General features: G+C 42.2%; 2 protein-coding genes across 7 annotated transcripts in view; one reads left to right on the forward strand and one right to left on the reverse strand.

Annotated features, from left to right (window-relative positions):
• LOC105692142 (dynein regulatory complex protein 9) overlaps positions 1 to 22,156 on the reverse strand; it is a 61,737-nt gene that overhangs the window by 6,652 nt on the left and 32,929 nt on the right. For 5 of the 6 annotated variants that reach the window (XR_007278931.1, XM_048656980.1, XM_048656978.1 and 2 more), the window contains exons 4-6: positions 700 to 869; positions 511 to 618; positions 205 to 445 (exon numbers count right to left, since the gene is read on the reverse strand). Coding sequence is in view for 5 of the 6 variants with exons in the window: in XM_048656980.1 (XP_048512937.1) it covers positions 205 to 445; positions 511 to 618; positions 700 to 869 (519 nt within the window). In the remaining variant the exon portion in view is untranslated. Of the gene's footprint in view, positions 1 to 204; positions 446 to 510; positions 619 to 699; positions 870 to 3,777; positions 3,846 to 4,018; positions 4,139 to 22,156 lie in introns of those variants that run through there. The other variant, XM_048656981.1, reaches the window with a different exon arrangement.
• The window catches only part of LOC105692170 (acetylcholine receptor subunit alpha-like), a 55,328-nt gene continuing 37,398 nt past the window's right edge, over positions 4,227 to 22,156 (forward strand). Inside the window, exons 1-2 of the mRNA XM_012411199.3 lie at positions 4,227 to 4,847; positions 17,802 to 17,860. The gene's annotated coding sequence lies outside the window, so the exon portion shown is untranslated. The remainder of the gene's footprint in view (positions 4,848 to 17,801; positions 17,861 to 22,156) is intronic.

Raw genomic sequence — 22,156 nt, forward strand, 5'->3', positions numbered from 1 at the left:
GAAAACAACGATTACTATTTGGAGTTGCTGCATTACACTGGGTGCTTGTAATCGTTACCGAAAAGTACCAAAAAGAGGAAGAATTATCGAAAGAACTCGCCAAATGTACGCCGAAGAATATCCATAAGGCGATATCAAGTGATGATAAATAAATACGAATTTCAATACCCTGATAAAAATCGACCTTCGAAAAATAAAACAAACCGTAGCCGTTGCAAGTTTTTCCCTGTATTCCTTATTTTCCAGCTCGTTGGCGTATCTCTCTTGAGCAACGAGTTCTTTCAGAGATTTTAATGTCTCGATATTTTTTCTAGCCTTCGCAAGCACCGACATTTCCTTCTTTTGGATGTCCCTTAATTTATTCGGGATTGATCTCAGGGTTGGAAATGATCCGTTTACACGCAATTCCCGGACCGTCTGCTCCAAGATACTCACCACATAGGCGCTAAAGAGAGATTCGCGTAAGTAATAAAATTCAATGAAATCCGCAATTGACGATCCGCGACCAACCTGTCGTTTCGAAGCTTTTGAAAACCAGCTTCGATTTTCATATCCTTTACCGCTCGCTCTTCACTGGTGTACAATAATCGTGATTTGATCAGGTCCGATGACAAGTACCTGCAACACTGACGAGTTAATAGAAGAATATCTATCACGATATGAAACTCGTTTGTGTCATGTACGTATAACTGATCCTACCTGGCGTCGGTTGGTACAAAACTCAAATTGACATCGGTTTTTTTTACATTAGCTTTTTCGAGTACGGTGGTGATTCGTTCGAGACATTCTTGGAGTGCGAAAATAACGATCTCCCTCTCCGAGGTGCTCAAAAGGACCACCTTTTCGTCCTCACGACCGCGAACGACCGTCTAGGGACATCAAAATTTTCACTTCAGACAAAAATTTAACTGTTATCAAAAACTTCGAAGACCACGTCTTCTCTCTACTTATTGTCAGTAATTTCTTTTATCTGATGTGACAACGAGAAAAAAATTAAACGAAAAAATCTTCATTGAATTATTCAAACCAGGTGATTCCTATACTTGCCTCTGATTCTGGATTTTTTTCTTCCAAAATCGTAAGGCATTCGTATTGCGAATTCGTCGTGGTTGGATCACAAGCGTCCATATCGAATTTTTCACTAACTAAGAACTGATACAAGCACAATTGCAGCAAACTCAGAAACGGATAAACCATCGAACGATTCCACTTGTCGCGATTATTTTGAGGGGGGTAGAATTCTTCCACGTGGCGTACGTTCTACCCACCCCAAAGATTTATCTATGTTGCGAAGAGCTCGTTTGATCAATTACTTATGTTGCTACGGGTAACGTATTCCTTCGGGCGTATAGAATATTATTATATACCGTCCGATAAACACCTAGTATAGGCATGTACACTTTGCATCCATTTATTTATACATATATATACGCGAGTTATATTCCCGCACACACAAGCTTGAAAACTTATATATGTTATTACATAACATATTGTACCAACCGTTCGTATTGTACGCAGATCATATCCGCGACGGGGTTCATACAAATAATAATAATGACGATAAAAGCTGGCATAAACTTACGTAGCCCAGGACGAACTCGAAGCGAGAGAAAGGAAGAAAAAAAGATAAGACGAAAGTTTAATTCGAAAACGCTCAGCGAAATTACTGCAGTTCGCACGATAAACTCTGTAATTCAAACATACAAAATTTATAATCTCCCTACGAGCCTGGGAGATAATTTTTCGCCGCGAAAGGTTAAACATTAGAAAGGACACAAACCGCTTATTGTTAGACAAACAGGGAATTATTAATTGGAGATAAACGCTCCAAGCACCGTTTGCGTACTTGTATCATATTTACCCAAGTTCAGCCGTTGAGTCCACATCGGAGATACGGAGCGAGTTTAACGGTGAAAGCACTTTTTGAATCGCATGACCCTGGACGCGTACCTTGTACAGTTAATTAACGAGTTCTGAACCCTTGAAAACGTACGACTGGATGCGACATTTTAAGTTGTACGCGTTACGAATCACCCCGGTGAACTATACACGCCGCTAAAATCTCCTGGTGAATTTTTTCACGCCAGACTTTTCATCGGCTTCTGCATGAAGTAAAATAACCGGTTGCGAATGTAAGTAACCGGAAGTGATGCGGCTAAGTAAGTACGAGTACAGCGAACTTCCCCGCTGAGGACGCCCGACTGCGAATACCTCGCAATTTATACCGCCGTTAACCGAACGGACCAGAAAATAAATGAAAGGAAATTTCGGGAGTGTACGAAAATTGAGTACTTTTTAAACCCCGGTAAGTGCTTCGATTAGAAAATCGGTGGCCCTAATGAAATATTTTTTGTATTACCTGGAATTGGTTCGCCGGCTCAGATAATGCTGGCGAATCGTATCGAGTACACCTTCGAAGAACAGGAATCGTTGAGGCCGAATTTCATCGCTGAACATTCCGAAATTAGGTGCTTTTCAAAAGAGATAATCAGATAATAGAAATCGAAACTTGGCTGCTGTCTTGAACGATGCTAATTTTGATAAAAGCAATTACTTTCTAATTCGAGCACCTAATTGATACTTGAAAATAATCTAATTTGGGTACGAAACAAATTTTCATTCGAAACTCGATCTGGTCTGACGATGGATACGATTTTATGTGGATGAAACTGGAACAAGATATTTCCTTTAGACAGAAAAGGTAGAAGAGGGTGAACAATTTGATAATCTCGATCAAACGGTAATGAATTTTTTTCTGCAGAATAACGTTCACCTACCGATGCGAAAATTCTTTTTCGGAGTGGATTATCTTCGTCTGAGAAATTAGTATAATGCTAGGATAGGATGGCGCGAATCTTGATTCTTTGCGTGACGTTGCTCACCAAGTTTGGGAGATTTTCGGGTTGCGTTGAATATTTTATTTCCATTTTGTGCCTCGGCGGTAAAGGTTTGAACTTTGTCGTAAAGTTATTCACGACTTGCAACCCGCTTGTCAAAAAACCACCGGAGCCAATCCCAAGGGCAGAAAATGTACGTCGTGCACACTTTCTGTTTTTTTTTTTATCGTCTGTAAAATTATCCGTCAAGTTTAAACTATTTCGGTGGTCTTCGGAGAGCGCGATATTGGGGTCGGTTTTCCGGGGCTCTTGGGGGTTTGGAGTAAGTGAAAATAGAGTTAAAAAGGGCAAAGTCACTTGTTTAATCGAACATTTGTTCGGCTCTCTTTCCGTCCGTGTAGGTCTATCGGCCGCAGTTTCTCTTTGCGTCTTTCGAGGCGAATGTGGCGAGCTCGAAAAAGGGGAACGAGGGGGGGTGTAGTGAGGCTGCTGCTCGTCCTAGTTTGATTGGAAAACTTTTCCGGTTGAGATTTTAATTGAATCTGCATTGTCGAGAAGCTGGCCGGAACCCTATGTGGGTTTGGGGAGGAAGCGCGCTTAAAAATTTTACTCGGTGTACATAACTCGATGCCTAAACTTATACATCCTATTCCCACACATATAATATGTATGCCATCTACTGCGTCGATTTTCGGACATCGTTGGTTACCGAGTAATGAACTTTCGTCTGCAAGCTTCAACCGTTGAACTCGCGAATTTATTTCATAGTTTCGAAGACATAGTATTCTGACGAAGGACGACGAGTCGGTGAAATTGTAATAGTTTTTCATTATGGAAACTTGCCGGGTAAAATCGAACATCGTTACCACCCCCGTCTCTCGAGTGCCATCGACAAATACCGGCCAATCACATCCCAATTAGTTAAATAGCCTCAACTCACCCCCAGGGTGGCGGAGGTTCCGTGCGTGAGGTACGTGTGCATAAAACCACCCCAGAGCCTGCGTCGATCTTGAGTCGGTCGAAGGAGAGCCGAGGATGAAGGGAGCGAATGAGAAATAAATTATGAAAATAAAAAAAACGTGGGGTAGAAAATTGTTGATACCGAAGTAAGACGAGGGAAAGAGCGTTTAAAAGCTCCCTAAATGTTTCATTACATTTTTAAGCTACCGGTCGTGAAATACCTGCACAGCCATCTCGACGTCGCGACCGCCGTGCTCCGGGGAAACGGAGAACCCAGGAATGGACCGGACCACCACCACCGTCGGGGTGATGATATCGGGGGTGCGGAGTTTGCGCGTGGAAGCGCGACGGCGCCGTAGCCGTCGATCCACCCGAGTCTCGTCAGCGAGGGCGAGGGCGGTGGCAGAATCCCAACCGCAATAGCAAGGGATCGAGTCTGATAGGGAGAGAGAGAGTTAAAGGCGAAGAGACCTGCAGGTGCATTCGGCCTTCGTTCGCATTCCGTTACGAAATTCCTAGTAACTAAGACTAACATCCGTTGAAAAAGGTAGAAAAAGAATGGGGGAGGAGGGAGGATAAGAAAAAACGTGAAACTTGGACAAAATTTGACTTGTTATTGTTGTTGTTGTTATTGTTGATGTTAACCCTGTTGTTGTCCGGTGAAGAGGGTCTCCGAAAACTGTTCGTCGTTGTCGCGGTGCATCAGCGTCGCCAAAAACCAAAAAAGTAAAAAAAAAAAAAAAAAAACGCCAGTTCTCTCAGAGGAATCGGTGGAACCGATCTTGGAATATCGTCGCGCGTTCATCCCGTGCAGTGTGTCTTCGTAACAATTATTCTTCATTATCGTCACTGCTGTGCTCTTCGACGATGAATTGTTCAAATCCCCACCAATGATGTGAAGAAATATTTGCAAAAAAAAAAAAGAGGGAAAATAAAAAAAATAACCGAACGGTCGCAATTAATTCTGGTGAATCTTGAAGCGCTTGCGAATGGTTCGGTGTTTGACGGTGATAAAAAGGGTTAACGATCACCTAATACTAGCAGCGAAAGGTGAGTACCGAAATTATCGTGACAAAAAATTTAAAAAAAAGGACAGAAAAAATTTTCAAAAAAAAAACAAAAAAAAACGGGGCGCGTCCATGAGTTTTAACGCGAAAATCATCCCCCCTTCGTACCGTACGAACTATGCGATTGTGAATAATAACGAAGCGTGTTATTTTCGATATTGTTATTATACTCATTCGCGAGCAGCGTCGTTCGGATTCACCTTCGGAGCTTCCGAGCTTTACGTACCCACGTTATTGCACGTGTTTATTTTCAGTAACAAATTTTTACAAGTAATAATACCTATGAATGTCATGAATATGACGTACAGGTCGGCGAGATTCCTCGCGGATTAATAACCCCATAAACCAACTCCACCCTCTCCCATTAGAAATTGATGTCGCACCGTATATTATTTACCAACAGCACTACGCCGGGACGTTTCGGGAAATCTTCCCCCGGGCATCATTCCTGCAGGTTATCTAATAATTTATTTCCATCCGTTTGTACTCCATAACGTATCAATGGGAAAATACCAACGAGGGCACTCCGAAGGACGATTACCCCCAAGCCAAACATTTTGCTTGGATCTTTGAAATGAGATCAATTAGCCCCTCGAGATGATTGACAAAAAAAAAATATTCGGCGTGGATTTTCATGGACTTGAATAAATGCCTCGTTACCCTTATAATTTCCTAGATGAAATCAAAAAAATACGTATTTGTAATATGAAAAAAAAAAATGAAATTCTTTCTTCCCCCGATCATTTGATCCTCTATGCAGTTACCGGTCCATCAATTCTTCGCGGAGTTTTTTTCTCACCTTTTTATCCGGTATTATCTAAAGTGAAAGCTTTGAGCCCGGTGCATCTTATTATAAAAAAACGCACCCTCGGAGTCGCTACTTGAATTAAGGTAATGGTCGATCATTTCAGAGTTTACCAAGAGAGAAAGACAGAGAAAGAGAGAGAGTGAGTTGCGATGTTGCCCAAAGTTTGCCATCATCTCGGAGAGATTATTATTTCAATGGTACAACGGACATAAAAAGCATCAGAGAAAGCGAGGGAGAGAGGGGTGCCGGGCAGACTGACGAAAAACTTTCGGCGTAATAATTGGCCTCGCTATTCGACGAACTGTTTACCTTAATGACACACCACATTGACTCCCTAATGGCGACCGACCTATATTCACTACGTACGATTTTTTCTTTTGCTCCCAAACCTCCACGTTGTCGCGATCGTAATGGATAATTTTCTCTCTACACTGTATCTACGTCACGTGACGCGAAAGAGGGAATCTCGTGATCGAAGGGTGCCCACAGCAGCGGTATCAAGAAGCAGCAGCCGCAGCATCCCTTTAGCCACTTAAGGACGCGTTACAAGGCACCTTATGGACCACCTAACAGGAAAAGGGAACACAACATTGGGGCATCCATTACCCAGTAGCCGCATGAACTCGGTGTCCGTACGTAGACGGTTGTGTGTACAAACGATACACATCGGACGTACAAAGCTTTAGGGGGTTGGAAAACGAACGAGCGAGAGAGAGAGAGAGAGAGGGTGGTAGAGGGTGGTAGAGAGAGCGGAATGGAGAGGGTGGAAGACTCGGGGGGGGGGGGGGGGGAAGCGAAGGGTGGAGAGGAGGGTGGTGAGTCGGGTTTGGGGGTGTAAAGATGGAAAGAGATGGAGAATCGGGGTATCTTCGCACACCTCCCGAGAGTCGGCGTACACCACCGTAATCCCCCGTATTGCGCCAACGGGCTGCTTAGCCATTCCGAAAGTGTCTTGCGCGAAAGGGGCAAGTGCTTTTATGCGAAGCTGGGTTAAGACCGGTTCGAAAGGAAGAGGAAGGATAGCCGACATCCACCTTCGATGCACGAGGTTCCCCGAGTTTTGAAAACTTCCTTCCGGTATTCGTGATCCTCCTACGACACGACTGCATCGCTCTACGAAATATTACGGAATTGTAACGGAAGCTAGACCGACTCAATTTATACGATTATTCGAAAATTGTAGTCAACGGATTTGAGGAAACTCGGATTTCAATTCACACGCCTTGTACGTCGTTTGAAAATTGACGCCGAAAATAATACGCCTCGGATGTTAATTGCCACTCCGCTATCCCTTGATACATTTTTTTTTCGGGCTTCTCACCCCCTCGCCAACGACAAGAGAAACGAAAACAGTTGCGGCGTCGTCGTTGAAAATAAATCGAGGCACGCAGGGTCTTATAACACTAAAATACAAGGGGTGTATTATCGTTGTGGTGCAGGTATACGTATTATTTTTTTTTTTTCGAATATAATTTATGCAGCTGGAGGCACAGAAATTCAACGTCACGTTCCTCAAAGTTATCAACCACCAATCGGATTTCTGGTATACATATACCTATTTTGTGAGGGGCGTATATACGTATACATATTGTACGTATAGTAACACAACCCACCTATAAGCACGACGGCGAAGAGTGGCTGCTCGGGTCGTCAATCATTCGAGCCTGTATTCATCTCAAAGTATAATCTATCGGTTGCATAAGCAAAATATTATACAAGAGGGCCAAAAATGAAACGATGGTTTTTATTGCCAGAGAATTATTTATATTCAATCGTTGATGCTTACGTTGAAAATTTCCAGTTTACCATTTTCTCTGAATTCCCGAACAGAAATTCCTTCGTGGCCTTTGAAAAATAACTCGATCCTCCTCAATTTTCTTTTTTTCTTTCTTCGATTAAAAATAAATGAAAAAATGAAGCGAAGCTCGTGGTTTTGAAAAAAGATCGGCGGTCGAAGAATTATTGTTAAATCGATTGGGGGCTTGATCAAAAATATTATATATATCGCGTAGCTATACGTGCCGTGCTCATCATCGTTGGTAAAAGTTTGGCAGCTTGCAAAACTCTGTTGATGGGAATGAAAACTTTTGTTCGTGCTAAGTTTTAAATTGCAAAAAATTACCTAGTCCACCCCTTCTCGGTAGCTGAATATACTGTATGTATATTGACCTATTACAGGAGTTAAAGTTTTGCAGGGGGGATAATATATAGTAGTCGGGGTCGCAATGATTTGACGGAAAATCAAGCAAAGAAAAAACTAAAATTACCATCCATGTACGGCGAGTTGAGTGGCCGAAGATATTTTTTCTTCGCCCTCAACTCCAAAGAAAGAGAATGGGATTTTTTCATCGCAGTATCTTTAACTCCAAAAGCTTTTCGAATCCCACTCCGAAAATCGAGGAAACGAAATATCTCGACGGTACTAATTAAGGTGACATTCTCTCCAAGTTTAGAGGAAAATAATTACTCTGGCCACGTGCGTTTCACGTGAATGGACCGCGGTAAATAAAAATTCGTAAAACTTGCGAGGAATTCTTTTGAAACCCCTTTGAGAGATAAGATCGATGTAAAAATTTATTCGTCCTCGTTCTCGTTGAATCTTGAAATTCTACGATCCGTGAAAACTGAAGCAGCGAACTGCACAGCTGATACTCTTCTTTGTGTTGACATTGATCATATCATCGATAAAGCACGGTTCCTGAGAAATAAAAAAAAATTCTTTTCCTTTGAGTATTTCACGGCAGGGGTTGAAAGGACTCGAATGATAATCCCGAGCCTCGTTCCTATCTCCCTTTTTCAGAACTTTTTATGAAAAGGGGAGGGAATAAGGAGAGATCCGGAGACTCGAATCTTTGATTCTTTCGATTGGGAACGCGAATTAGCGCGCTTTTTTTCGACGCGGATTACCAAAGTGACGAAAATTTATACGCAAACAGTTGCAAATAGATTTTTTCCACCGAATTATCGTTACTCTCATTGCTTTCTTCAACTTCACGAGTGGAATGTGGTTCACTTTATTTCCATAAGATTTTCACGTCTCCGGAATTTTTCTCCGCGTCTACGCGAAGTGCCGAGTATCGTGAGGCAGGAAGAGGAATAAAAATAGAAAAAAGGAAACGCGGATAAAGCAGTAAATGTATACTCTCGGTAGATACATTTATACTGCAGAAACAAAAGGTATTCCGACCGCTTTGTTGAAAATTCGACACATCTTACACTTCCCGCCAAAGCTCTTTCTGGTATCGACATGCCCAACGACGGCATCCGCGACGTGGATCGAGACGTCAATCGTAGAGAGAGCACTTTTTGTAAAATCTTGAATCTTGAATCGGAATCCATTTCAAATTTTATCTCGACTCGAGCCGTACGTCTGTGCGAGTAGCTAAAATCTTTTCCTAGTCGTGTACCTAGGTGAATAAAAAAAAACAAAAAGGAGAAAAAAAAAAATGAACAAGGAGAATAAAAACTTGACACGAATTTTTCCTCGTCTCCTTCTCGCCCCGCGTATAAAAAAAAAAAAAATAGACGTGGGAAAAAGGAGGAAAGCAGAAGCTGAGGAATCCTGCCCTGCGTTCCGACTTCCTCTACATACTTTCGTACTTTTTTTTCCTCTCAACTTATTTATTCATTTTTTTTTTTTTCTCGTTTTTCTCTGACGAAGATAAAACCTGACAATATTTTGCAAGGCTCTTCTTTGTGCTCCAGATATTGTGGGAATATTCCCACATGAAGTGAGTAGACGCGCGGATCCTGCGGGAAGAACGGGGAGGTCAGGAACATGCCAGACGGGGATGAGAACATAAGTTATGACGACATAAACAGCAAGGGTTCGTTTCTGGCGACGGAGAACGGCTACGCTGTTTTTGCATTCTTATTTGCTTAATTTTTTTCTTTCTTTTTTTCTCCTCTTTTCATTTTTCATAGCACGAAGTGCCTCGGTCCTCGGATGTGTCGGGTAACGTTCAATTTTACCTAATTTTCATGTCCTTCTCGTTATGCAAAGAGAGAAAATAAAATAAACCGAATAAATTTCGAAATCAACGAAAAAGATGGAGCGGTTCATTTGCGTATTCGTGGGGAGGTAAAAAAGTACCAACTGTGTTTCAAGAATCGGACGATTCGAATGTTAAAAGAATCTTTGATCACCTAGAGCAGACCATAATTCGGTACGAATTTACCGGTTGAGTAAACTCGCGGCACGTATTCGCCGGTGTTCGATGATCGTTGTGAAAAATTTCTACGGTGGGAAAAGTCGCAGCTGTCGTCGAATATCGGAGGGGGGTATAGGTGAGCTGCCGTTGTACGTCGAGCTCGGGGCTAAAAGGAACCCCTTTGCTTAATGACGCGTTTGGATCGAATTGTTCCATGCGGTATCGTCAGTGAGAAACGGCTGTCGTTTTAGGGCGGGTAGGTAGGTGACAGGAAGTTGCTCTCGTGACCTCTGCGTCTGGATTCGAAATGATCCGGAAGTCGAGCTCGGGACTCGTTTCGATATAAATTACCTACCACTTCGCCAGCGGGTCCTAACCACTCTTCAGGGCCCTGCGCACTTGAACGTTTAAAGGTAGAACGGAGAACGTTTTTCCCCTTGATTTTTCGAGAGTTCTCTTTAATTTTCTTTAACCATCGCCTCGTTCTCTCCTAACATTATACACGGTCATTTTCACGCGCTTCACTCTCTCAGAATTTCAAGTACTACGCGCGGTATTTAAAGCTTCCTTGTAACTCGGGACTGACATACTCCCGCTGTTTAACTCACTCTCTCTTTTCTCCTCTCTCCTCTCTCCTCTCTCCACTGTCTTCAAAAGCTACGCGTTTAATTGTGGCTCGGATTGCTTCCGCTCGAATTTATTACGCGGTGCGTACCGACCCCCTTCCATTTTTTCGTCTAATTCCTCTCTTTTCTCTAAGATTATTTTCAATTTTTTCGATTCGTACGTCAAATATTCATGGGATCCGCACGATCTATTCGGATGTCGAAAGTTGCAAGGGTAATCGATGATTCAATTGTTAATTTAAACTTAATTTAACACGCTACACTTGTCGATCAACTTCATTAGCACGGCTCGTCCCGAGGGACAAGCGTTTTGACCCCGGAGTCGAAAAATGGGGAGCGGAAGATGGTCTTCTAATTTTTATCCATGTGAAAAACACGCGCATAATTATAGCGATTAAATTTCGAACGGCGAGAGGAGGATGACCGCGGGGATTAGGATATCGAATGAGCTAGACGAGGTCAAGAAGGTACAGAGAAATTACACCTATACCCTTCTCACCTAACCGGAGATTTACGGATGCCACATTTCCGTGCATTAGCGAATATCCGGTAGGCAACTCTGATAAACAGAGTTTATGGTTTCGCTCGATATCTGCAACCACTTCGTAATTATTCCATGATATTGTTAACGTTCCTTTACGTACTGGTAGAAAAGTGAGGGGGTTGTAACGACCCCTCTTTATTACCGGTAACTCATTACCCCGGCGCAAAAGAAAAAAAAAGAAAAAGAACCGGAGAAAGAAGAATGGAAAAAAAGGTAAATGAGATGCGGATAAACCGAGGGAGGGAGGGAGGGAATTGAGATCTAACTCGAGAGAATCGGGTATACGCGAGGCTGAGTATCGGCTTTTTCTGTCGTTTCTAGATAGCAAATTGCGTATTGCGAGGACAAAGTTTTGTCAAATTTGAAACGACGCTATCAGACGTTTAGTTACGTGCCGTTTCACCGAGGGGATACTTCGCCGCTTTCTGGATATAATAAAAAATATCCGTATATTAGTCAGATTTCGAGTTCGCAAGGAATAATTTCTCGAGGGTCACCTCTACGAGCGTCATTTCGAACGTTGAAGTCAATCTTCCGTGGTAATTTTAAATTTCTTCACGCCAATTGTAACGCGAAATATTATGCACATAACGTATCAAATTTAGGTATCTCTTCACGCCTACGCCCTGTTTATTTTTATTGAACCACCGAGAGGGTTTAACACTCGTTGAAATAACGGCGTTCCCTCTGCGGTGTAAAAGGAAAAAAAAAAAAATCTTCCCCTCGCATAGTGCGGCGGGCGGCAAAAGTTTGGAAAATTTATTCAATCGTCGAAACAATTCTCGAGCTACGCGCATCAGCAGCAGCAGCAACAGCAGCAGCAGCAGCTTTCGATTGAGTTTCGTGTTCCATTGACATGACCGTCGTGAAAAAAAGTTACGTCTTTCTCCATCTGAAAAAAACAAAAGAAAAAAAAAAAACATACCGGAGATAGAAGAAAAATTGATTCTCTCCTTTTGATAATTCTGAACGGATCAAGTTGGGATAAAACCGATATTACATCGTCCGCTTGGGGATGATGAGTGAAAGATAATGGAATATTTTTTTAATACCTTCATTTTTTTCCGCGTTTTGACGGGGCTCAAGGGTTGAAAGACGTTTCTGTTATCGCTTGTATCGCGGTGAGACTTTTCCCAGGAAATCTGTCAGTCTATAACGGAGCTGTTCTTAACCGTACCGACACTGTAGAGTGTAATTGTATAAAGCGAGTTGTCTATACAGAGTAATAACATTGCCGTTTTCTCTCTCTCTGTCCCTCTTCATCCCTCTCCTCGTCTCGCGGGTCTCTTACCCTCTCGTTCCTTTCGTCGCGTACCGAGTTTCTCACCCTTCTCGATCTCCATTTTCCCCTTCTCTAGTTACGCTCAACATTTTCCGACCCCGTGTCGCTGCAGCGAAGGCGACTAACAGCCTGACGCAATTAGCAAGCCGCCACGCTGATCCTTCTCCCTTGGCGAAGATCGTCAACTTCCCGGATAATGTAAAATTCTCAAGCCCTTCGATTCAGAAAATTCTATACACCAAACCCTTGTCGCCCCGTGACACATCTGCGAAACGTACATACATAACGAGGTTCGATGGATACGCCGATGATATCCCGATGCTTACACCGGTTTCAATTCCTACAAATGACGATTCCCATTTTTTTTTTTTTTTCTATTTCGTTTTATACGTTTACCGAGATCGCCTGTCCCAGCTGCAGTTCCTTAAGGGATGAACGGAAAGAAGATTAATGGCTAAGATTTCGGAGGAAAAGAAAAAGGTTCGCTCCGGTCTGTGCAATTTATAATGTGCGGATTCACCTTGTGCACCTGCATCGGAGCTTTCGTTCTTCGTCTTGTTTATTTCATTTATACGACTTTGATTCAATTTTCTATTTATTTTTTATACATCGACCGAGGAGACGTGTTGAGTAAAAAGAATATGTAAAGTGACCGATTCGGATTAAAAATCGTATGACAAGAGAGCGATTCGTTTCACGAGTCGTTTTTAGAAATTTTTCCTTTTCTCTTTGTTTCCTTTTTTCTTTTTTTTTTATCCCCAGGGTGTTTCCGCGCAGAATACGAGAAGTAAAGCTGATTTAGAATTCTTAACGTAAGTCCCTCGAGTTTCTTGGTAAAGCTTTGAAAAACAAAACGAAGGGTCGAGTCGCAAATAGATTATACAAGCGGAAAAAATCAAACCTTCTTAATTTACTTCGTAATTTCAACGTCGATCTTTTCACCCTTCGGCAAAGGTGCAGATGACGCGGCAGCTGTTCGTTTTTATAAAAATTAATCAGTGAGCGTTTTTGACGCGTGGAACGGAAATCGATTTTTCAAATATCAATCATAAGCCTTTGAATTTTTCGCTGCTGCTGCAGAAAATTAGCCTACTCTCGTCAATCCTTACTTGAAATTTCTTAGGAAGTTATATTCGTGCTGTCGAACGTATGTAGGTGGTACATATGGATAAAATTTCAACCTTATCGAAACTTCGCTGGAACTCCGCAGGGAATTCCGAAAGAAAAAAGATCGAGCGTATTTAATAACTGCAAAATAGTTTTTCGTTTACTCGTTGTTAATAAAGTGGGGTATTTTTAACGCTATATTGCCATTTGCCGTGCAGACGCGCCGAACGGCAGATCCTATGGGGACAGAAAACAGTTCTGCTTTGAAATTTAATTACGCCGTGCAGAGATCAAACAAATAAAACTTTTCGATATAAACTTTTCACGGGGATGAAAACTTTATACTTTCCCGGGTTTCTCGGGGGTGTATAACCTCCGCGATATATATATACGTACAGCTATAAACACGGACTTCAAATTGTTAAAACCTCTCGGGTAATCCCGATGAACCTCGCCATCGCTTAATTAAATTCGAATTGGGCGTATGCAGAAAATGTCCTCCGAATCGACCGATGCACCAGCTACATGATTAATTTTTCCAGCTATTCGGTCGACGTTTTATCCGGAGTAATAACAGATGCGATGATAAATGAAAGTTGTGCGCCTGAAATCTGGTGACATGGAATGACGGAAAGAAAAAGCCGAAAACAATAAATTGTAACGAAAAAAACAGAAAGAAAGAAAAAAAAAAAAACAGAGAGAAGATGAACGAAAGTAGAACTCTGATTAAAAATTCGCGGTGTAATCAGAGCGTGACTAACCATTGAATAATACAACTGACGATACATATATTCCGTTCGATTCGAACAAATCAAATGTAAACAGAGCTTGCGGGGTGTAAAAGTTCTTACCGTACTCAAACATGATTTATATCTAACGGAAAATTGGATCAATTGTCAAGCACGTGTTATTTCAACCATTCCAATTAATTTCAAAAGAGTTTCTCCGACTCGGTGACGGGGTGAAACAAAAAGAAAATTGGTTATTCTAGGTTATCGATTCCACCTATTCTAATACCGATGGCAAAAAAAAAAAAAAAAAATAGTACAATAAAATGAAACGTAGAGAGAAATTCAAAATTCTTCTGACGTTTATTAAAATTTGATATCGCGGCTACGCGTAAAGCGAAAGGTTGAAAATCGTAGCTACCCTCTACCGTTCGACCTGAAATTACAAAGTTTTACTTTGAAAATGAACGGAAAAAGAAGAAGATGAATATGGAAGGAAAAACGAGGATCAACAAATTATACAAAAATGAAGTGAATTCCTCTTCACGAACCGCATGTATTCAGTCGACAATTTTATTCCGGTTAATGGGAAGCTGCAGGTGGATTTTATACGCTGGTTCCTACATAGCGAATATCAGTTGCCCGTAGGTGTGCAACATTTATTATAGTTGAGAGTTTACTTGGCAGTAACTGCAGCAGCAGCAGCAGCAGCAGCGGCAGCGGCAGCGGCGGCAATGGCAATACTCGTAGTTACCGCAATCGCTGTTGTACTCAGCTTTATTTTTGTTTCCGGACAATAAAGCTGCGGTTCAAAGTTCTAACGGCGAGAGTATAGAAATGAGAGAAATAAATAAATGAATGAAGTAAAGAGGAGAAAATAAATTCGATTTACAAAAGGGGCGGGGGAACGGGGGTGAATTCCGGACATAAAATGCTCCAGGATTCCGCGGATGACGATGATAAATTCTTCCAATGTCATGGTTTCATGTCCAAGAGCTTAACGGGATCAATGCGGAACTAATTGGGAAAATAGGTAATACCCGTTCCTGTAGATACCCCGGACTTATTCGTAACATAAAACAGATTTCCCGTAGATCGAATCGCCTTTTAATGCAATTCTCTCCTCCCAAATTGACGTGGGATGAACGATCCTCCGCTTCAATGAGGACGTTGTAACCATCCCGCGGTTTCTAAGAGAAGAGAAAGAAAGAAAAAATACTCCCAAAAGAAATGAGTATCTCTTATTTCTGAAAAAGTTATCGGTAAATTTAATTCAATGCATGTACAGTAGAAGATATTACGAGTATGAATACACGTTCATTTTCTTAACTGCTCATTTACTCGAAGAAACAAAGAAATTTGCAACGCTAAAAATTTTTTCGCGAGTCGTTCATTATTTTTGGTTTCTTCTTCAGGATTTCAAAGTTAGTCTGATGGGTAGAAGGGTGAAATTTTTTTTCAGAAATTGTCCGAAAGAATAAGACAAGGCGTCGACGTGTCCGGCATACATATTCAACCGTGTGAATGAATATCAAATTTAATTCAAACCTCGAGCGACTTTTATCCCGCAAAGCGAAGGGGGTGAGAAAAAAAAAATAGAAAAGAAACGAATCGAAAAAATGTGGAGAGTGACGTCGATCTTTCCCGAACGAAAAAAATTAACAAATAAATAAAAATAGAATTATAAATTACTGACACCTGCGAGGTGATCTTCGCTATGCGATACTGTATTTGTTCTTCAAGTTTATTTATTTGAAGAAAATTTTTTTTATCGAATTACAATTTCCAATTCGGCTACGACCGATCGATCAATGGGGTGTACGTTCGCGTTGTAGTTCAGTTTCTCGATTAATTCCTGAGTGATCGATCGGAGAGGGTCGGGTTCGGCGGTGCCGCATGGAAAACGCTTCGGCCTTGTTAAAGAAATGGTAATAGTTTGTCGGGGATCGACGTGCAGCAGTTAATACGGCATACGTACAAACAGCGAACGGGAGTTTGTTAGCCGCGATACGCGCCCGGTATCGAAATATCGTTTTTTCTTTCATTCCTCGTTTTTCCTTTGCGTATCGCAGCTACGCTACACGCCTGCATCCGCCGATACAAACGGCGATCGACGATAATTGTTTGCCCGCTGGTTAATAAATGATACCCCAGGGTGTGGTCGGCGTACCATCAATTTTATCGTTGACATGGGAATAATCGTTGAATCGAAACACCGAATTCGTGGACGCGTGTCGCGTAGATGTTTCCTTCCAGCATCGCGTGTAAACCTCGAGGTAACTACCGCGTATACCTACACGTGCTCGGTACATCCGCTAACACACTTTCATGGACTGCACCGTATAAATTTCCATATACCTCATGCTGCACACAGTTTTTACAACCGCGTAACAGATGCAGTCGTAAATTATGGAGGGATAATCCTACATTATGATAAAAATATGGATACCGGATTTCGCTGTAAGGTTACGACCGGCGATATTAATTATTTTGGCATTCGGTTCTGGCTACGTTTTATGGATGGCTGTGTGTGTATATATACGTGTTTATTACCGTGAACGGATGTTTCAACAGGTCGCCCGATCGCAGTTAGGTTTATATTTCGTCGAATAATTTAACGCAACGTCTTACGTGGATGATCCTATTGGAATTTATTCCGATTTCAATCCGTCCGAAAAAATTTCTAGCATCGAGAGACTCGGCCAGATATCCTCTTTTTGAAATTGAATAATTTTCTGGTCGTTCGTCTGCATTTAAAAAATTGACGATGATTTCTCGTATTGTTTTTAGAGTTTTTGTACGCGCTATTATTATTTTTCATACGTAGCGAATCGCACGTGAATTCTTTTCAGCGGTTTCTCTTTGTGGGCTTGCCAAAACCACGCGCGAAACACGGGTGGAAAAGAGGTTCGCTACTTTGAGGTCGATAGATACATTGGGAAGGCAATAAAGCTACGTGTGTACGTGTTTGTAGTTTTTTTTTTTTAACTCCAGTCCCTCTTGTTTTACCATATATTTTCATTTTAGTTTTTCGCTACGGGGCTCGCGCTTTCTCATTGTTGGCTGTATTTTTACGGTTCAACGGTTCCTGCAGCGATTCGCTCTCTCAAAGCGATGCTTTAATGATTTCTGTCCCTCTAAGGCGATCCGCGGTCAATTCGACCCGCACTCGTCCCTTCTGTCTTTGCCAGACGTTCCGATTGATTCGATTCCGTTCCCACCGTGAGCTGGGACCGCTATCGAAATCAAAATTCGATTAAATCCACCACCTACTACTATCGCTGTTCTCGTTTTCTTTAACCCACGCATTTTCTCTCTGTTTCAATTTTTCGTCCATTCAAATTTTTTTTTTTTCCCAAGCAAAATTATCGCCGCCCCCAATAATTCGCGAATTTCGCCGCGGTTCGTATATGTATACCTTCGTTTAAAATGTAGGCGGGAACACAATGAGCTCGCGTACCACATACCGCAACGAACTCTCATACATATTGCAAAAAGAGAGGCGAAATAATATTTCAAGGTGAAGGGGCCGCCCGCGTGCTCCGCAGCTTTTGCGGTGGCATGTGCGCAAAGTTTCGTGTGGATTCGAGACGATATACCAAAATTATACGTCGAGACCGAGGCGTAATTTAGCTGATTACACGATTACTTTTATGCGGGCTAATTGTTTTTCACCGTACGCTTGTTCCAGGTGCTGAATCAATCTGGAGCGTCGTGTAATTTCTGCAACTGTACCGGATTGTCTTGCAGGTAAAAATTTTTCAACGACTTTCGAATTTCTTTCTGATTATATTTTGTTTCGTTAAAAACTGCTGAAAAATCTTGCGTCGTCTCGGCCCCAGATTTTTTCTCGCCGTAGATTCGTGAAAAAAACTTTTTTGCTTTTAATAAAAATAAACGCGGTGCAAGTTTTCATTTCTTCTTCTTTTTTTTGGGTATTTTATGATCCGTGCTGAGCATCGCGACGATGATTACAGTAGGTCCCGATCGTTATACTCGGAGCTGGAGTTCTGAGGCTGCCGGTTTTAGAAATGTGAAAGATAAGAGTGGGAAGAAAACTGCAGAGACGCCAACAAAAGATGAAAAATGAAAAAGGAAATATTGAAACCGAGGGAGGTGAAAATAAAAAATATTTTCATCACGATAAACAAGGTGGATTAAACGTAAAAGAAATATTCCTTTGCTTTAATTCTAATTTCTTACCAACCTCGTTAATGACCCGTTTATAATAATACCTTGTTCGCCGAGTTATACGAACGTGAATAGAACTTTATTAACGCCATGAAATTGTTTATAGCACACACGTTAAGCAGAGCGAGAATAGAGTAAATATTCACAGTCGTTTATTAGTTTGTTCTACCTTTTTTTTTTTTTGTTTAAATCTTTTTTTCTTCCATTTCTATTTAATATTTTTAATTACTTCGCGAACTCTACTATTTTACAAATTATTTCCAAGGCGCTCGTCCCGAGCATAAATATTTTTAGATATTATGTGGGCGTACACATGCAAAGTTTTATGATTGAAAATTTTGAAGAGATAATTACGCGGTACCGCGTCAGAGGTCTTTTGGGGAAAAAGGCTACGTCTGCATCTCCGCAACGTCGAGTTACACGGGTACACACATAACGTTTTGATGTAAAACCAACCCTGTTGGGTAAGCAACTTTTTTTCCCCCCCCCCCCCACCCCACCCCCCCCCCCCCCCCCCCCCCCAAGTTTTTTTCATATTTCTACACTCCCGCGGTTTAATAAATTCTGAAAATCAAAAACGAGGGATTATTATTCCGCGATTTTCCTTCGCGCGCGGTTATTCGGAAAGATATGAGAAGAATCCTCCAGGATTCACCGAAATCTTCCTTTACCGCGAGCAACTCGATGCCGAATTTAATCTGGTTACGATTACCAAACGACGAATGAGACGATCATCTCCGTAATCTCAATGATAACGAGGAGAGGACTCTGCGAGGACGACGAAGGTATCGGGGCGAATCGCCCGTACGCGGTGGTCACAAACCACCCTTCCCCAGCGGCCTATATTTTCATCACTGTGCCCTGTGTACGGATACACACGGTGTACACACGTATGTACACCCCGCGATACATACACACGCGTTACGTTTTCCACTCTCGAAAGGAGCTTTTGTTGCGTTTCCTTTCATCGTTGGTGCTGAATTCAGGCCACGATGTTTCTCCTCCCTTCGCTCCCCGTGGCAGCTTACCTCAGCTTTCTCCTCTCTCTCTCTCTCCCTTTTTTTCTCTCTCATTCCCTCGTCTTCTTCTTCTCCGGGGTAATGCAAATGATCATCTCGGGAGGGCACTGATGATAGAGACGCACTCTGCCCTATCGTTCAACGAGAAACCATCTCACTGGCGGCGTTATCCCTCCGTCCTTCCGCAGGACGCCCGGGTGGGTGGATGTGTATACGCCAGAAAGGAAGGTCACGTGCTTGCCAATTCACGACCATCTCCCGAGCAAAAGGACCCGCGGGTATCCCGTGAGAATTTAGAAGTTGTGACCTTCGACTGAAAGATCGAAACTCCTCCGCGACTCCGGGGACATTTCGGGTACACAAATTTACGTCTCTCAACTCGTTCGGAATACAAAAATCGATGTCACATTTTTTGGCTTGTTTCGTTTTTTTTTTGGCAACGGAATTTTTCGCACCCCTATCTCCCGCATAATTTCCTAGTTCTGATTTTTTAATTACAACGATAAAAAGTCTGATTAAGTGGCGCGGTATATCTACAGTATTGGTTCAACTTGGAATAAGGGATCAAAAGAAGTAAAACCGAAGAGAGAAGAAAAAAAAAATCACCGTAGTATTTCTTGATCGGTGGTTTTTTTGCTTTCACTGGATCACAGTCGAATTGACGGTTGAAATTTTCAAGTAAAAATCTTTCAATTTGCTCAAAGTTTAAATTAGTTTATTAATTGCGAGATGGGTTTTTTTTACAGAGTCCTTTTTCATCAACGATTCAGCAAGCCGTAAGCTCCGGGGGGTCGAAGAGAAAAGAAACTCGGAACCTCAACCGAGTCAAAGTTTCAATTTTTGATGCAAAAAAAATCGGTAACTTTACGTCAATCGAGTCCCAAGCGGCAAACGTAGCCCTTAATTAAGCCGCGGCGTCCGCGACTCGCAAAAAAATGGTCACGCGCGTGATTTCGTCAATTTTTTTTCCTCTATTCTTCGGCAAAGTTACCCGATCACTTTCGACCCGAGCATAGGGGGGCCGGCGAGCAAATTTTTTCAATTCTTTTTTGTTTCACCTCGCTCGAAAAATTGCTCCAAAGCTCGTAAGAACAATTTGGGGGTGTGTACGTATTAGACGAGAGATTTCAACGATACAGTTAGCGGTTAAGTGTACATCGCGCACGTGCGCGGGGGGCCTAATGATCCCGGTACGGCGAGGCTGATTTTCCCTGAGAGAGTAACGCGAAGGGAGGACACCGGGAGCCTCGAGTCGACGGAGGACAGAGGACAGAGGACGGAGGTCAGAGGGCAAGGGGTACGAGGGTTTCGGGTTCTCGTACAAGTCTCACCGCGTTTATCGTCGTCCGCGAACATTAACGTAGCAGTTTACCTTCTACTTGGAAACAGTTTCGGGGTACCGACCCCGTTGATGGGAGTTAATTTGTTCCGTATACACATTACATACATGTGTATACACACACACTTACACTGCGAAATGGTCGAAATATAATTTTATCTTTACCTCTTCATCTGCCGGTCTAACCGCCTATAGCTTATTGCAACTTTATCGGTATGTTTCGCCGGAAACTCTCGAGATCTTGAAATATCTTGCGACCGAAGTTTTCGGATCGAGTAGACTGCGCAAACTGCGCGGCGATCGGAGCGTCGAGTTCCTTGGCTCGCTAGATGTTTAGTTTGGAAAAATTTCACTGGAAAACTCTACTTTCTATAAGTATAATACTTTGCGGCACGATCTACAGCAAAGCACACTGTAGCCACTCGATTTTATAAAAATCCTGTTAAACTTTACTCGAGTGGAATGTTAACTGTCGTAAAAGATTTCAGACATGTATTGTGGCTGCCATAAAAACGCGTACGTCTCGCGCTTTGACTCCCTTGAAATATACCTACTCCGGTACATATGTACATATGTACAACGTACCCGCGTACATATAACTTCAGCGGTATGTGTAGCGCCTGTTTCATGGGAGGGGGTTGAAAAAGGAAGACGAAATTTTCCCAGTCAAAATTAGAGGGTCCGATTGTCTAGCTGATTTGAAAATTGTGCAAGATTTTGGAAGGCATGAAAATTTGATCGCTTGATTTTTAAACTGGAATGGAATATATATAACCGCGAAATCAACATCTCACAGCTGACGTATTTCATAAATTAGCCAATCTAAAGTTGGTAAAACTTAACCGCACTGCGGCGAAGGCTCCATTATTACGAGTCACGAGGTTTTTCATTACGAAACTCGGGATTAATGACATCACGGAGTCTTACCAGACGCACGCGAATTCTGACGGCAACACGTACGGGGGCAAGGGGGACGCCCCTTTTTTCTGCTATTTTAGAAAAATATTGGTCTAGGCGCGGCTACGTGCAAAACTTCATGAATAAAATATACGTACATCGTTATTTACTTCAAGTTATTTGCCAGTTGTAAGGTAGAAACACCCGTGATTAGGCAAAAAAATTTATGGGGTTCGCTTTAGCCGGGAATCCTGCAGCGGGATAAGGATGCATAAATAATACCGGTGGATACCCGGCTCGTGCACACGTACACCTACTTAAATATACCTGTGGGCAAGATGAAAAATTGGAAAGGTCCAGACGTTGTAAGAAAAAACCCCCCTGTGAAAGAAAAAAAAAAAAAAACCTATTGCTTCCGCACGCGATGTATATTTTATATTTTTTTTCAAACGACTCCTAGAATCCGTCATCGTCTAGACGAGATGATGATTACCTACCTACCCCGATGTACGCGAGTGTTTGTAAAAATACGAATATACGAGTGTGAAAAGTTTGACGACTTTCAACTTCCAGTGGAAACGTTATCGTTCACAAGCGGTC

Source organism: Athalia rosae, chromosome 6 (genome assembly GCF_917208135.1).
Source record: "Athalia rosae chromosome 6, iyAthRosa1.1, whole genome shotgun sequence".
Lineage (NCBI taxonomy): Eukaryota > Metazoa > Arthropoda > Insecta > Hymenoptera > Athaliidae > Athalia > Athalia rosae.